At 48.2% G+C, this 15,794-nt stretch overlaps 1 protein-coding gene across 1 annotated transcript; it reads right to left on the reverse strand.

The window, feature by feature from the left end:
* Positions 1-1,977: 1,977 nt before the first annotated feature.
* EGR2 (early growth response 2) lies at positions 1,978-8,494 on the reverse strand. Its single transcript, XM_037153993.2, has 3 exons — positions 8,352-8,494; positions 5,738-5,846; positions 1,978-4,411 (listed from the first exon to the last, which is right to left on the reverse strand). The coding sequence occupies exons 1-3, from the start codon at positions 8,448-8,450 to the stop codon at positions 3,165-3,167; spliced, it is 1,455 nt and encodes a 484-aa protein (XP_037009888.2). The 5' UTR covers positions 8,451-8,494; the 3' UTR covers positions 1,978-3,164.
* Positions 8,495-15,794: the final 7,300 nt, after the last annotated feature.

Here is a 15,794-nt window from a genome sequence, read left to right on the forward strand (position 1 = left end):
ATTGGACTGTTAAAATATCACTACAGCTATTTTAAATAAGTATATATCAAGTGAGGTGCCTTAATTTCATAAGCAATTAGGGTATTAAAGTTAAATAGCCTGTTTATGAATAATTTAAGACCTTATTTAGATTTAAAAGATCTATTTTTAATGTGCACTGAACCATCTCAAGTGCATTATGGTCTTTACAGAGTTACTCTCCAGAAGTTTATTTTTAAATAAGAATACCAAGTAGCAGCAGAAGCAATAATACAATTACTCAATAAACCATCGAATATAATCAGGAACCGGCTTGGCTTTATGTTTCTTGAGTAAAAAATGAGACCTGTAAAATGTTTCAAGCCAAAAATAAAATCTGATTAAAGATTGTTGAAATTGAGAAAAGCCACAAGTTTGACTCTGAAACAGTATCTTATGGTATGTTTTACTACTTGACCAGGCTCATGTCAGAGTAAAAGTAGTTATGTAACCAATTTGAGTCATAAAATGTACTTAATCTTCAGTCTGTTGCTTTACATTTTGACTGAAACGGCTCTGAAATTAAAATTTGGCAAGATAATTACAGATCTTATAAACTGTAGGTGTGCTGTATTTTAATGTAATGAAATTTTGGTAGGAGGGAAGACTTCATTAAAACAATTGTCCGAACATGGCATTGTTTTATATATATTAAACAAGATTGGCCAAACAAGGGTGATAGTACACTGACAAGCTAGGAAATAGGAATCTAACAAGAACACCAGTCACTAGAACAATTGACGCTGAAATTTAGAAACTTCCATTTAGTAGTTACAGAAAGAGGTATTCTATGTCTTCAGATTTGGGCAGAGAAGAAATAAAAAGATTAATCATCTCCACGTACTAGCTCTCAAATCCTAATGCTGGTAGGACAGAAAGTAGTTTCCAGGAGTAGCTGTCCCTCTGCTGAAATGCAGGCCATGAATCATCAGCTAGGACACGGGACAGTTTGCAGATGATGGAGCTAAAGAGTGGGCACTCAGGTGTTAACACTCGTGCGGTGTGAACACTTGTGCGGGATCCAGACGCAGTAGAGGAGGCTACATCTTTAAGGCTCAATTTTAGAGAAAGGTGGCTGAATAATGACGATCATTTGCTTTGTGTGATAGACAACTTTTTGGGGGTAGCTTTGTATTTTAAAATTACAAAAGGCTCACTGTAAAATGAACCCTATAATGTACTTTTGCTAATAACCATTATCTAGTACCATGGAGGACATTTGCCTATTCAAATTTTCTTTGAGACTTTAAGGAAGGTGTACACCTATGGTATCTAATGAGCTGAGTATATCAGTAATCTTAGACCCACCAACCATGGCAGATTTTAATGATCCTTCCAAATACAGGGGTACTCGGGGAAAGAAATGAGTCCCGGGTAATTCCTTTGGCAACCCATGAATGCTGTCATCGGCATGTCTGTGAATGCGCTTTTGATCTGAAGAGGTGATAGCGCTTTTCAAAAAGTTTTGTGTGGTCATGAGACTAATCCAAGAACCTGAAAGTCATTTCCAGCTTGACCACACCACCACACTTTCCACAAAGCTACATTTGGTCTTGAGTTGTCGGCCCTGGCCAGGGCCCTGAAAGCAGTTGCAAATGTGTAGTCTCCGAGTGGGCACTTGTTTGTAAGTATTTATTTTCCAGAGCCCACTCAGGAGCAGAGAGAATCTATAGGCTGTGATGGAGGACGGAACAATGAGTCAAAACAACGCCTCCCCATTTTTACACTAATGCTTTGGGGAAATCCCCAGAACACTAGCGTTTGATTATGAATGGAGATTGCTTTGGGGTGAGAGGGCTGCTGTTGAAAGGCTAGCAAAGAAAACTTGGATATCCTGGTTTGGTCAGAGCACTAAAAATCACTGGATGAACTATTTAATTCCCACCAGAAAATCTTTTCAGAAATGATTTCTAGAGCAAAAAAAGTATTGTTGAAAAGGATTTATTTACACCATAGTCATAAAACATCCAGTATCTGAACTTTAGTTAGTGGTTTTATGTTAGACTGAATCAATTATGTTTCTACAACTATTAAGAGCTAATAACCAAACAAGTCAGCTCTGGTAACATTATTTACATTCTTATCTCCAGTTTGACTACAAAGGTAACACTTTTAAGTCACAAAACAGAGCATACAAAAATATACTTTCTAAAAAAAATTCCAAATATTAATAGGCAGATATATACAGCCATACTAAACCCAGGGAGTGACGTTCATTTCCATAGTAAGGCAACCCATTTACATGCAGACCCTGTAACATTTGTCTACATCACACAAGGCACCAAGGACACTTCCAACACAATTGCATGCATCCTAGTTTCAGAGAATATATGTACATCTCCTTTTAAATAAGTTAACCTCTGACTCATTTCAAGAGGTTATAAATGCTTTTTTCTTTCCCAAAGGTTCAGAACTTGGAGAACAGTGCACATCAAAAATACACAAAATCTGAGTGGATATACACTGCAAAAATAGTCTACGTTTCTCAACTCAAAAAGGAGCAGATATTGCTATGTCCCTCCTGTATCACATTGCACTTCTGTTCTCTGAGTTTATAATACATATTGCTTAAAGGGTTGAGAGGACTAGATAAGCTTTGACTCACTGTTCCAGGGCCACGAATGCAGCACAAAGACCATGCTTTAGTCACTGTACAGCATCCCCCAAATAAGTCCCAAGCCATAAAGTGCACATCAGCTTTGCTTCCTGTCTGTGCTGTCCCCACCTGAAGGGATCAGCATCTCCCAACGTACTGTCGAAAACATCTCAGGTCAACTCTGACATTCAAAGTCAACAACCTGCAATTGGTCAAAATGAGAAAGGGGGAGCAAAACCTAGTCAAACAACCCTTTAAAGCAGGGTTAGCCCTCAGCCCTCCAGGCCAAGGACCCCCACCAAACCCCCTTAAGAACCTCCCAGTGACTTGGGGGTGATTGATAGTCAGCTCACCAAAGAGAGACTAAGATAGGCTAACGTTTAGGAAGGACCTGCTTCTAAGTGGAAAGGGGGGCAGTGCCGGGCTCCACCAAGGCCCTTTGCCCAATGAAGGAAGGCAAGAGAGGGTGGTAGTGTTTGTTGTGCAGTTCCAGTGGACCAAGGGCCTCGGGGCCCTCAAGGAGCTGGTGTGTCAGCCTGAGTCTCTCATCTCAAGGTGTCCTGGTCCTAGAGGAGCAAGTGGCCAGGGAGCCTCCAATAGTGCTGCCGTTGCTGCACAGGGGCACTCCAGCCTGTGCGCCCCCGGTGCACGACGCCGTAGAGACCGTTGGCACCGATGAGGAGGGGACACTGCTTTTGCGCTCCTTCTGTCTTAGGTGGATCTTGGTGTGGCGCTTTCTCTCATCACTCCTGGCAAACTTGCGGCCGCAGTAGTCACAGGCAAAGGGCTTCTCGCCAGTATGGGTGCGGATGTGGGTAGTGAGGTGGTCACTGCGGCTGAAGTTGCGCATGCAAATCCGACACTGGAAGGGCTTGTGCCCGGTGTGGATGCGGATGTGCCGTGTCAGCTCGTCCGAACGAGAAAAGCGCCGGTCACAGCCTTCTGCTGGGCAGGGGTAGGGCCTCTCATGCACTGGCGTCTTGCTAGGCCTGTTTGGGTACTTGCGAGGCCTCAGAATGGGCCGCAGCGGCAGATGGTGGGGGTTATAGGCAGCCGCAGCGACTGCTGCTGCTGAGCTGCTGCCAGGCAGCCGGGGTCCCTCGCTGCCTCCACTGGTCCCTGGCCCTGTAGCTCCAGCACTCGGGCCCCCAAGAGTAAAGTTGCGGATGGTGGAGAGTGGAGTAAGTGGAGGGGGGACTCGCAGGGAGTCCAAGGGGCAGGGAAAGGGCTTTCGGTCTGGGCCAGCTGTACCATGTAGGTCTCTCTGGCACTGTGATGGAAAAAATCCAGGATAGTCTGGGATCATGGGGAAGAGACCTGGGTCCGAGGTTGGCTTAGGGGATGGGTAGGAAGGGGGTGGTGGGTAGGCCAGAGAGGAAGAGGTGGAAGTGGTGGGTGCCGACAGGAACGCTGAAGGGTCCTGGTAGAGGTCTCCTGCACAGCCAGAATAAGGAGGTGGCGGTGGTGGAGAGTACAGGTGGTCCAGGTCAGGCTGGGTCTGGGACATGGTGCACACACCCAGGTGTCCTGTGGCCAGTGGGTTGGGAGAGGCAGACGTGACGCTAGATGAGGCTGTGGTCGAAGCTGGGGAGGTGACCCCTTGCAGGATGCCTGCACTCACAATATTGATGATGCCTTCTGGGTAGCAGCTGGCACCAGCGTACTGGGGATCAATGGAAAACTTGCCCATGTAAGTGAAGGTCTGGTTTCGGGATGCAGAGACGGGAGCAAAACTGCTGGGATATGGGAGATCCAAGGACCTCTTCTCTCCAGTCATGTCAATGTTGATCATGCCATCTGGGGAAAAGGAAGAATGCAGGTGGAATAATGAGAATGCAGCCAAGAATTCATGCCCCCTCTCACACGGGTCCGTTCCCAAGGCCTAGCAACCTAGCACTTCCCCCCAGCACAGGCGGGGAAATTGCTGGCCACAGGCAGTGAGAAGAGCCTGGCCCGATATCCCACTGTGGTAGCCAGCACAGTCTGGGAGTCAAACTACAACCAGGAAAGCAAGATGAGCTACTCCCAACTCCCCACACACAGCCATCTGTGGCTGTAGTCCCCAATAAAAACACCCAATAATAGTAACAACAATATTAAAAATTCCCCATCTGCTTGGAACTTCTTTCCTTCTCCTTTGCTTGGGGGCCCCACCAGTAGGGCGCTGGGCAGACACCACCCGGGCGACTAATCCCAGCCCGTGCCGCAAAGGTGCCCAGCCCTACAGCGGAGCCCAAGAAGGGGGTCCGTGACTTCCCGGCTGCTCCCTATCTCTGGTGCCTTCCCTTCCTCCCTTTCTTGCAGCGCTTCTACTGAAGGCTGCTTTCTAGAGGGAATTCCGCGCTGCGGTGGAAGTTTATAGGTTTCCTTTCCCTCCCAACCTTGCCCCACAAACACGCGTTCCCGCCCAGCCCAAGCCCAGTGGCGCGGCTTCCAGAAAAGCTCCGGGGCCGCGGAAGACCACTTGTCACCGCGTCGCCAAGAAAACCAGCGGCATCAGTCCCTCCGCAGGCCTCCCTCCGCAGCCAGGGAGCGGTTTCCCGCCGTGTCCCGCCCTCGTCCTCCGACCCCTCCTCCCGCCTTGCCAACCCCCTCAACTTCTCGGGCGGAGCGCAGGTGGGAGCGCTCCTTAAGGCCGCAAGGGCTGCGCGTTAGGAGATTTTCCCCGGGTCTGCTCAGCCGGGAAACAAGCAGCGGACTCTTTACTCTGGGGCTTCGCCGCCGCTCGGCTCGCTCCTCCAGAGCCCCGAACTTTCTCCTCACTTTCCCCCTACACTGGGAGAGGGAAGGCCGGAGTGCCGCCGGCCGAAAGGCCTGCACCAGCTCCAAAGTGCGGTCCTCCACCTCTTCCACTCCCATCCCCGACTCCGCTGGGGGCTGGGCGCGCCCGGCGCACGCACGCCGGCTCGCTGGCGACTGGGTACTTCTGTCAGCGCGCCCAGCTCCACCACCCGGTTCCCCGTTCCCACGGGGCTTCTCCTGCACCAATTCCAGGCTTCAAAGCCAGTTCGGTCGACATCGCGCCCCAAACCTCTCCTCTAAGTCCTGCACACGCACCGCGCCCTATCTGTATACCCTACGAGCTGCGTGTGTCCCGGCCCGAGAAGGGAGCACGCGGCTTACCTCCGGCCACTCCGTTCATCTGGTCAAAGGGGCCTCCCAGTTCAGCATTGGGGAAGATGGTCACCGACGTGGCAGCGAGGTCCTCCACCGGATAGATGTTGTCAGACAGCTGGTGCACAAAACCACTGAGAGTTACTGGGATTTTGTCTACGGCCTTGGCGGTCATCATTTGCTCCTCGCGCAACCTGGAGACCCAACTCCCTCGCTACCTGGAGTGTCAGAGAAGCCGTTTTGGAGAGGGGTTGGACTGAGCCTACGTTGATATCTCCTTTGGCCCTCCACACTTAAAAGCAACCACCAAAAAAAGAAAAATCCAACAGAAATAAAACTAGCAAACAAGTTGCTATATTTTTAAGAAAGAAAAAAAATGGTTATTTGCCACTGACTCTCCTGTGCTCCGGCTGGGAAGCCAGGAGTTGGTGGTGTAGTGTTATTATAACAGTCAGTGTGTCCCCTCGCCGAGCTATTAATCAATTGCTGCTCTCCCCGTGAGATGGAAAGTGTTGGTGTAAGTATTTATGGGCAGGTCCTCAATGCCCGTGACGTCGCTGCCCATATATGGACTGAGGAACAGGGCTGGGCCAGGAGGCTTTTGCCGTCACATGGCTAATTTGCATACAGGATCAGCAGCCAAGGCTCCACCGAGCTCGCAACTCCCGGCTCGCAGCCCGCGAATCTCCGCGGGGTATAGGGCGCGCGACCCGAGCCGCAGGTCGGGTCTAGGACGCGGAGGGACAGCGGGGAACCTGGTGGAGAAGGGGCGCGCCGCGGGTCTGGCGCAGGCTACTAGGGGAGAGCAAGCCAGTCCACGCTGCGGCGCGGCCCCCTTGGGGCGGGGAGGAATTCCGGTTCTCCGGGACTTTCCAAAAAAGGCGAAGATCCGGTGCCGGCGGCTCCACCTCCCCAGTCCTTGTTTGGGAGCCATTCCGGAAAATTAAACTTCGGAAAGAAACGGAGCGGAGCCGAGACACTACAGTCAAACCCCTACCCACTTTCTTGGCAGCTGAAAACCGCAAGCAAAGGAGGCAGCGAAGAAAAAAAAAAAAAAGCTTCATGCATTCACGGAAGCTGACTGCTTTTTTCTGAATTACTTGGTGGAAAGAAGTGGCTGATGATAAGAGTGAATGCGGTATTGCTTTTTTGGAAAGTCTGTTCTATTTATACAGGAGCGAAAACGGAACAGGTTTTGAGTTGTTTGTTTGTTTAAGTATTCTGGGCACCTTGAGGCTGGGGGAGGGGTGGTAAACGCTAGGAGTAGAATAATAACTGTAGGGAGCTTCGAGAGAAATCCTGTGCCGGAGACAACCCCACTTCTCTGCCCGCGCTCTCCCCGCCCCACTTCAGCTGCTGCGCGAAACGGGCGCCCTTCCCGGCGCGTCTGGGCGGTCGGCTGTGTGGGGGCGTCCAGATGGAGGCTTGGACATTCACCCTGCCCCGCCACGCACACACACACACACGCTGCACTTCCGATACATACACTCCTGCCCCCGCTGCCTTCTTCACACACCCACTTGCACACCTTATGCTACACACCTCTCTGTTGACATCGAGCCCGTGCGCCAGCCTCGCCGACAGGCAGAGCGAGAACCCGGACTTGCTGAACAGAGTGGTTTTCGAAGACACCCATCCTCACCCTACTGCCTATACGGACCCACTGCTGCGGCAGCCCCTGACCCCGGAGGAGCGCCCTGTCCGCACGCGCCCTACTCCCAGACACAGAGAAGGCATATTCTCCCTTTTACTCAAGAGTCACCTGGGTGAGCCAGAGAGGACCTGAAAGCAAACAGCATTGCTTATGCCAGTTTTGAGCCACCGTTCACCCCACATGAGTTTCCCTTTGCGAGAAAAGAAAAAACAAACAAACAAAAAAACCCTCTGACCCCCATGTAAACCTTTCTGTTTAGTGCCCCAAACAATTTTTGAAAACTTTTTTTTCCAAAAGGTCCAGGTGGCAGAGGGCTTCTGGTTCCCGGCACGCGCCGCTCCTATCTAGCAGAGCACCCCAGCCCGCACCTCGATAGCTCCGGGCGTGGCCTGGGGCCAGTGGAAGACTTGTCACCAGTGCTCCAGCCTGGCGCGGGTCGCCGCCTGCCTGGCCCTTTCTCGCCCCAAAGCCGCCAAAACCTGGGATGAAGCACTGGCGCAGCCTCCAGGGCCCAGCCCGTCCCTTTTCTGCCCCTGGTTCGGGACCACACGGGCCTCGTGGGGGCCACGGCGCCACGCCGTGGAGGAAGCACAGCGCTGCAGGCGGCACTCCCGCGGCTCACCTGCCGCGGCCGCAGCCGCAGCCGCAGCCGCAGCGAGCCCGTTCCCGCCCGGCCCCGCGCTCGGAGGTCAGAACTCCAGGACGGCTGCGAGCGACCTCTGCTCCTCCACAGGGGCACTGATTCTCCCCTTGTCCGCCTCGAAATCGTCGGCGGCCAGCCATATTCCTGACTTCAAACGCCCAGAAAAATTTAGGGAAAGTTCCTGGCTCGTGCTGCGCGCTTTTCCAATTGGAGATAAAAATAAAAGGAAGTCGTAGCAAGGTTAGCACCCCTGTAGGTACTAACCCTCGGCAAAAGTATGCAAAGTCCCGTTTCTTAAAAAGAAAATAAGAAAACTGCGCTCTTACCACGTGCGCCAGCCCGTTCCGCCTGCGATCTGGCCGATCCCGCGGCCCCCGCGCTGACCACCTGCAAGACGACGCCTCGGAGGGGAGCCCGACTCGCATCTCCAGCCCCTGAGTCCGAAAAAAGGGAATGGGGGGTAATCGAGTTATGCAAATATGGGTCGTGGCAGCCGGGTTTGGGTTACGGCCCCCGCCAGCCTCCGAGGTGAGGCATCCACCGGCGGCGAGCGCGGGCGCCGCGACAGCTAGCGCTTCGCTCCTCTTCATGCACGTGGGCGGGCGGGCGAGTAGCCAGGGCCGCCCCGCGCGGGCGCCGCTGCCAACCCAGCCGGCAGCCACCAAGCGCCGCCCAGAGGGGGAGCTCCTGGACGTCCCGAGTGCCCGGGTGAGCAGAGCGCCCAGGGCAGGAGGCAGGCTGGGGGCGGCCCTGGCCGGGGGAGCGGCGTGGTTTTCGGCTTCCACCCTTCCGGAAAGAGGAGGTTGAGTCGGGGGTCAAATGGGGGAGGAAGTGCCAGCGAGGAAGGGAAGGCTTGCCTTGTTAGTCTGAAAAGCAAGTTAGAGTGAAGGGGAGTGCCTGGTCCTCTGGAATTATTCGGAGTTTTCCAACAACCGAAACCTTCGTTAAGAGCTTCACCACGTCAAGCCGCCTCGTGTCAGGAGCGGGTTGGGGGCAGAGCCAACCAAGAGCTGCAGAGAGGCTATTCGGGCTCCCGGGAGGGTTCCTGGGCCCAGTTCTGGGAGGCCTTCCCTGGAAAACGGGTCAGTAGATACTTACTGTTACCTTCCTTCCTTTTTCTTTTTCTTTTCCTTTTTCTTTCCTTTTTTTTTTTTTTTAATGAATGTAATGGAACAAAGTCTAGGCACACTCATGTAAAGCCAGCCACCCTGTGGATAGGTAATACATTCAGAAAGCTAAACTGACTTACGTAAAGTCACGCAGCTGGTAAGTGGTGGTGTCCAAACTTGCCCCCAAGTCTTCTGAGTCCAAGTACACTGCTCTGGTCGCTACATCTTTCACTCAGGAAAACCCAGTTCTGGAAGTGCAACAGTTCTTTGAGGACTGGAAGCCTGGCTCAGCCCACTAGGGAAGAAACAGGTTGCCTTCCCCAACTTCATCTCTTGTCTCTGGCATTTCTGAGGAGAAGAAAGCTGAGGTCAGAGCTTTCAAAGGCCAAGGGACAAGGGACTAACATGGACACACACACACACACACACACACACACACACACACACACACACACACTCGAGAAGGGAGAATTAGAATTCGTGGGCTTTCCAGACACATGTTATGCATGGAGTGACTGGGTTGGCACAGAGCCAGCCTAGTAATCAACCCTGTAATAAGAGAAGCCAACCTCACAGCACCCTTCCTAGAGGGAAGAAGTGAGAAAAGAAATAGGTAGAGACAGAGGAAAGTTCCAAAGTTGTTTACGGAGTAAGACACTGTGCTGGGAAGGGGATTGGGGGCGGAAGGAGGATTGTGGCAGCTGAATAAAGAAATGTAATGTACCATGGTTTTTAGTGTTAGGCCCTTACACTTACTTCGATCAAATATGAACAAATAAATGCTGTTCTTTAGAACCGAGTTGTCAAAATGCCCAGGTATATGGGATGCTTCGTTATTTATCAAAGTTATTAAAAGAGTGGTAACTTGATGTCACATTCTGATTTGCTTTGTCCTAATTCCAGATCCAGAAAATGAAGAAAAAAGGAAGCACAGGAGCACTATGGTAGATGTGCCCCTAGGGGTGGGGGACTAGGTAGGGGGAGCAGCCGGGAAGCAGCCTGAAGGTCCTGGCTGGCCCTCAGAGTCCCCTCTGTGAGTAGTTTCAGCTTCTTATTTTTTTGTCCCCACCACAGGGACTGAGAATTATAATGAGTGATGAGTTGTGTTAGAAATAATTCGATAACATTTGCATTTTGATTTATTAAGAAACATTTTGAACATCCATTTGTCGTTTTCACCCACTTCTGTTTTCACCCACTTCTACTACTTCTGGAGTGGGAAACAAAGAATTGCCCTTAACTGTGGACACACACACACACACAGGGTGTGGATATGAACTTGAATGGTGTAAGACATATACATCTCAGTAAAAACCAGGCTAATTGCCAAATCTGCCATTCAGTCAACTCTTTCTTAAATGTGCCCCTGTGCTGAGAAAACTGATCAATGGTTCCCTACATTTAGCAACTCCCTATGAATCTGGTAATCCCAGAGACTATAAACCAAACCCAGATTATGCCTGAGAGAAGCATCGCTTCACATCAGTCAAATGTGAAACCAAAGTCATGTTTTATTGGCATAAATAATCTGACCAGGAAGAAATAAGACCCTGTGATCTTACTTTGTTGCAGCAGCAACACTGGTCTAAGCAGAGGGTATTCGGGTTCCCTTTAGGGTAAACTGTCACTAAGTCAACAAATATTTCTTGACACATCTAGTATGTGTCAAGTGCTATGCCAAACCCTGGACATGCAGTGGTGCCTAAAACCAGGCCTGGTTCCTGCCCCCGCAGAGCTTGTACTCAATCATACGAATATACAGTTGCAAATAAAGGCACTGGATGACCCCAATGAAGGAAGAGGACAAAGGACCCAGCCAAGTCTAGGAAGTTGAGAAAGGCTTCTCTAAGTGGACAGAAATCTGAAGCATGTGCAAGAATTGGGGGAAGGCTAGTGGACGGGGCATTCTGAGGGAGACAGCGTAGGTATGGAAAGACCCTGAGGTGGGAGGAGGCTGAGAGCGTCCATGGAGTAACGAAAGTGCAGGGTGTGTGGAAACTCCCAGGCCACCTTCCAAGCCTAGTACATTAGGGCTGAAGGTAGCCAATACAGACAGCCAGCTCCTTGGAAGCACCCATCCTGCAAAATATTTTAACTTCTACAACTCTCTTTTTTTTCCTGCCATTATCTTTTCTGTTAATAACAATGGCATTATAATTTTTACATTTGGTATTTATTTTTAGCATTTGGCTTCTTCAAATGAATGAGAATATGTCCACAGGATTTCAGCAGGAAGAGAGAATGTATACAGAAATGATTATTGACATCAGCATTGTTTTTCAGTGACAGTCTTAATGAAATAATGAAATGTTATTTCATTAAGGAGATGACAATGTAAATTTTGTTCCTTTTAAAATGAACAGAGTAGGCCTGGCCAGGTAGCTCAGTTGGCTAGAGCATTGTCCTTATATAACAATGTTTTAGGTTTGATCCCTGGTCAGGACACATACAAGGATCAACCAATGAATGCATAAATAAGCGAAGCATAAGTCGATGTTTCTCTCTCTCTCTCTCAGATCGATAAAAATAATTTTAAAAATTTTTAAATGAATAGAGAAATACATCTTTCTAGTAGAAACAGGTCAAATCTACAGATCATTTTATGATTGCTGACAAAAATCAAAGGTAAATCAATGTGTTATTTATCACAATTGTTTAAGACAAGGAAAATATCACCCTGGCATCCAGGTTTATAAGTGATAATGTGTCAGTCTGATCACAAAGGCTTGAAGTAAGATCTCCATCCCAATCACACATTTTAATGCCTTTACCTTTTAAATCTTTCAACTTATACATTTAATTTATGAAAAATGAAGTCACCTATAAGTAGGAAATTCCTGGATTTTTTGAAATGCATGTATCACTGGCCTGCTTACAGATTATAGGAAATAAGTTTTCCTTTCCTAAATAATGCCAGGTTTCCCATAGAAGCTTTGTTCAAGTCTGCAGAAAAGGATGGGGAAAGTAAGTGAATCCAGTTGTCAGAGTACTTATTTTGCAGCATGTAAGCCAAAAAAGAAAAACACACATTCAGTTAAAACATTTCATATTTTAACTGAATAAGAATAGTCACAAAAAAAAAAGAATAGTCACCATTTATTGTGTTTAAGATTGTGAGCTCCGGAGGCTGTATGGCCTGGGTTCAAATCCTGACTCAAACTTTACCTGCCTATTTGGTTTTAAACAAGTTATGTAAATTCTCTGTTCCTCAGTTTCCTCATCTGTAGGGTGGGCACAATCATTGTACATATCTCATAGATGTATTGAGTATTACATATGGTGATATATGTAAAACATTTCACACATTGTTTTGTATGTGATAAGTATTCACTGATTGTTAGCTATTAAATTGTTACTACTATTGAATACCACTTTGAAGACAGACATGGTGCTATGTTTTTCTAGATTTATTGTTTTATTCCTTACGACCATCTTGAAAAGTAAGGCTGTTTACTCCTATTTTACAGATGAGAGAAGTGAGGCTCAGAGAAGAAAAAGAGCTTCCCCGAATTTATACCGGAATTTGCAGGGCCAGAATGTGAACGTTAGTCTCTTAATTGCCAAAGCCCACATCGTTCAAGTACATAATGTACGCAGAGCAACCTATAGCAGATAAAAGCAAGAGCAGCTGTGTTTCCAATATTGATATACAGTCATGATACTTATTCCTGAAATCTGAGTTTCAGCTTTCAAGAATAACAATGACAGAATTACTGAGGAGGTTTGAGTTTTGGTTGTAAGGAGAAAAGGCAATCCAGAAAGCAGTGGTTATGTGCATGTAACTTATAACAAGCTATACCCTTGTGGAAAATACTGCAACTTCGAAAGCCATGTTCCACAATAATAATAATCTAATTGACAGAACATCTCTTTTTTTTCCCAGACAGATCAAAATGCATACCGATAATACTGTTGTTTTCTAAGGAGGTTTGAAAATGTGGAATAGAAATTTAAAATTTAGGAGGAGTGGGTTAGTGAGTGGCCTTCAAAATATGGAGAGAGTGCTCCATAAGAGACATCCCCCCCAAAAAGAGAGAGACATTCACAGCCTGAGTGTAACCTACTTACGGGACTTGCCTTAGGCTGCTATCTCATGTAGTCTGTTGCTTTTTCAACTCCATTATAAATTCCTCCAAGGCAGGGACCTTGAAGTATGGTCTCTGTCTGTATGCTAACAAGCAGAGTTCTGGATAAGAACCCAATATATGTCTTCCCACCAGTGAGAAGGATTGAGGCCTGGCCCCTCTGAGATTTTATATGCCATCTCAGTGATTTTCAACCAGTACGCCACAGCCGGCACACTGGTGTGCCGCAAGAGTATTTAAAACATGCAATACCTGACTATTAGTCAGGGGCACTGACCTCTTTCCCCTTGGATTGTCTAATTTTAAAAAATGACAACAGCCAGCACAACAACGGCCATCCTGTGCGACTGAGCCAACACTGTACCTACTTTGTCAGATCGGCAGAAAATACATTTTTGGTGTGCTGCAGAATTTTAGTAATTAGTTTATGTGTGCCATGACATGAAAAGGGGTGAAAATTGCTGAGCTATCTTGTCAGAGGACTCCTGACCAACTAGTTCCACCCAGCCCATGACTTATCACCTCTAATGATTTCTCCAAGAGATGCTGGAGTTCAGAGCTAGGGCAAGGACCCCAGAAAACATCCTCTGAGGGATTTGTCCTCAGATATACCTTTTTTTGGAAGTTTTATAAAATTCTGAGGTGCCACCTCTGTGGTCAGTGTAGCAAATGCCACTGAGGTAGTGGCAGCCGGCAGTGATGACCGCAGTGGAGACATGTACCCAGAAGTCCTTCCTTCCTGACCGCCCCCACCCCGTTCAGCCACATACTGCTGGTCGCAGATGCAGGAACCTGTAAGCAGCTGGGGAATGGAAAGAACTCAGGCTGAGGAGCCCAAGCCCTGCCTTCCAGCTCTGCCTCTGCCTCTGCCTCTTGGGTTGGTGGTTGGTGGTTGGTGCTGGAAGGAGTCAGCTGAGCTTCCCATACTCACATCGCTCTAGTCTTCGGTGGCAGCCTTTGGAACCAGGCTGTTCTTTTCCAGTATCGGATGATCATTTTTAACTATATGCCACATAGTTATAGAGACACCACATCCTCCTCTCACCTCTGCCCAGAATTTTAAATGGCATCCCAAAAGGCCACAGTGTTTCTAAAGAGAGTAAGTTTTCACTGTTTGGAGTGAGAAAGGTGGAAAGGGTTGGTTAGAGGGCAGGCCCGGCTCTGGGTACAGCTCCGTGTCGTGGAAAAATCACTAGATTAAAGTCAGGCTCAATGGTGTCTCTCCATTATGATAATGTTTCCAGTAATAACAAAGGCTAATATTTATTGAACATTTGAGGGTACTAAGCACTCTGTTGACTGTGTTGCCTTATGTCTTAGTCTTCTGATCACCCCATGAAGCACATGTCATTACTCTTTACACTTTGCAAATGAGGAAACTGAGTCACCAAAGCCCAAGCCACAAAGCTAATTAAGTCGAAGTGCCAAGATATGAACCCAAGCAGACCAACTTCATTGCTCATACTCCCAGTACCTGCCCTCCCCACCCTCCTCTGTGTAACTAGACAAGCCACTTAACCTCTCTGGGCTTCAGTTTCTTCATTTTTACATTGGGGCTGGGCATGCCTGCCTCAAATGCCCTTGGCCAGAGTACTATGGTGGATCGAAGGAAGAGGATTAAGAACATGTTCGGAACAGCAGGACACGCACGCACTGCAAATCTAGTTATCTCCCGGAACGATTGTTTGGGCTTCTGGACCTTCAGTGATAGCAGGGAATGTAGACGGGGATGAGACAGGAGGACATGTTTGTGATTCCAGGACAGGGACAAGGCGCCAACAATTAAACTGAACTTCTAGACTGATCATTCCCAAGCCCTTCAGCGTGACCTCTTTTTCTCTCCTCATACTGGAGGGCAGTCCGTATTTCTGTGTGCTCCTTTTTACCTGGAGGTGGGGTTGGGGAAGCGGACCCCAGAGGCTTTGGAACAAGACCCTGGCAGGTCTGCTTCTCCTGGTGCTAATAACAGGCCTAGACACATGATCACACTCCTTCTTGAATCCTAATAATTAACTACAATGCATGTTTCTGCTCAAGGGCTGTTGTGCCTGAGAGAATATGGTGGTTACAATGCAATCACCACTGGTCACAGAACAATTTTAATCAATGCCCTTGTAAGCACATAATCAGAGCCTCACCTGAGACCTGGCAACTCTCAGTCTTTTAGAATTAGACAGTTTGCTTTTGAAAAAAAAATATTATTTAGGCAACAGCCTGTAGAAATTTCTAAAAGAAAGAAAGCAGGGTAATTTAGACCTTTTCTTCTCGGCTTTGATTTTATGAAACGAGACACCAAAAACATAACCAAAATGACCATTTTAGTCTTCATCTGTTACTGAGAAATCTTCAGGATGGAAGGTGTCTTAACAGGACACTTTTTCCCCTGCCTTTCCTATGTTTCAGGCTTTTCAGTATAATGCTCTCTCATACAATGCCAACTTAAATGGAATGTTACCCCCAAAATAGAAAATGGAAGCCACACACACACACACACACACACACACACGCATGTGTGGTAAATGCTGGGTGGTACTAGTTGAACTGGAGTGGGCTTGACTTTCTTTATTCATGCACA

This window comes from Artibeus jamaicensis, unplaced genomic scaffold (genome assembly GCF_021234435.1).
Source record: "Artibeus jamaicensis isolate MK-2021 breed Jamaican fruit bat unplaced genomic scaffold, CSHL_Jam_final contig_332, whole genome shotgun sequence".
In the NCBI taxonomy this organism is placed as follows: domain Eukaryota; kingdom Metazoa; phylum Chordata; class Mammalia; order Chiroptera; family Phyllostomidae; genus Artibeus; species Artibeus jamaicensis.

What these genes read in the sequence shown, in the direction of transcription:
- EGR2 (XM_037153993.2), bottom strand. Translation starts at nt 8,450, where the DNA reads ATGCGAGTCGGGCTCCCCTCCGAGGCGTCGTCTTGCAGGTGGTCAGCG. An exon ending in GGAACGGGCTGGCGCACGTG is followed by an intron (nt 5,847 to 8,351) that starts GTAAGAGCGCAG and finishes TTTGTGCACCAG; the next exon opens with CTGTCTGACAACATCTATCC. An exon ending in GATGAACGGAGTGGCCGGAG is followed by an intron (nt 4,412 to 5,737) that starts GTAAGCCGCGTG and finishes CCTTTTCCCCAG; the next exon opens with ATGGCATGATCAACATTGAC.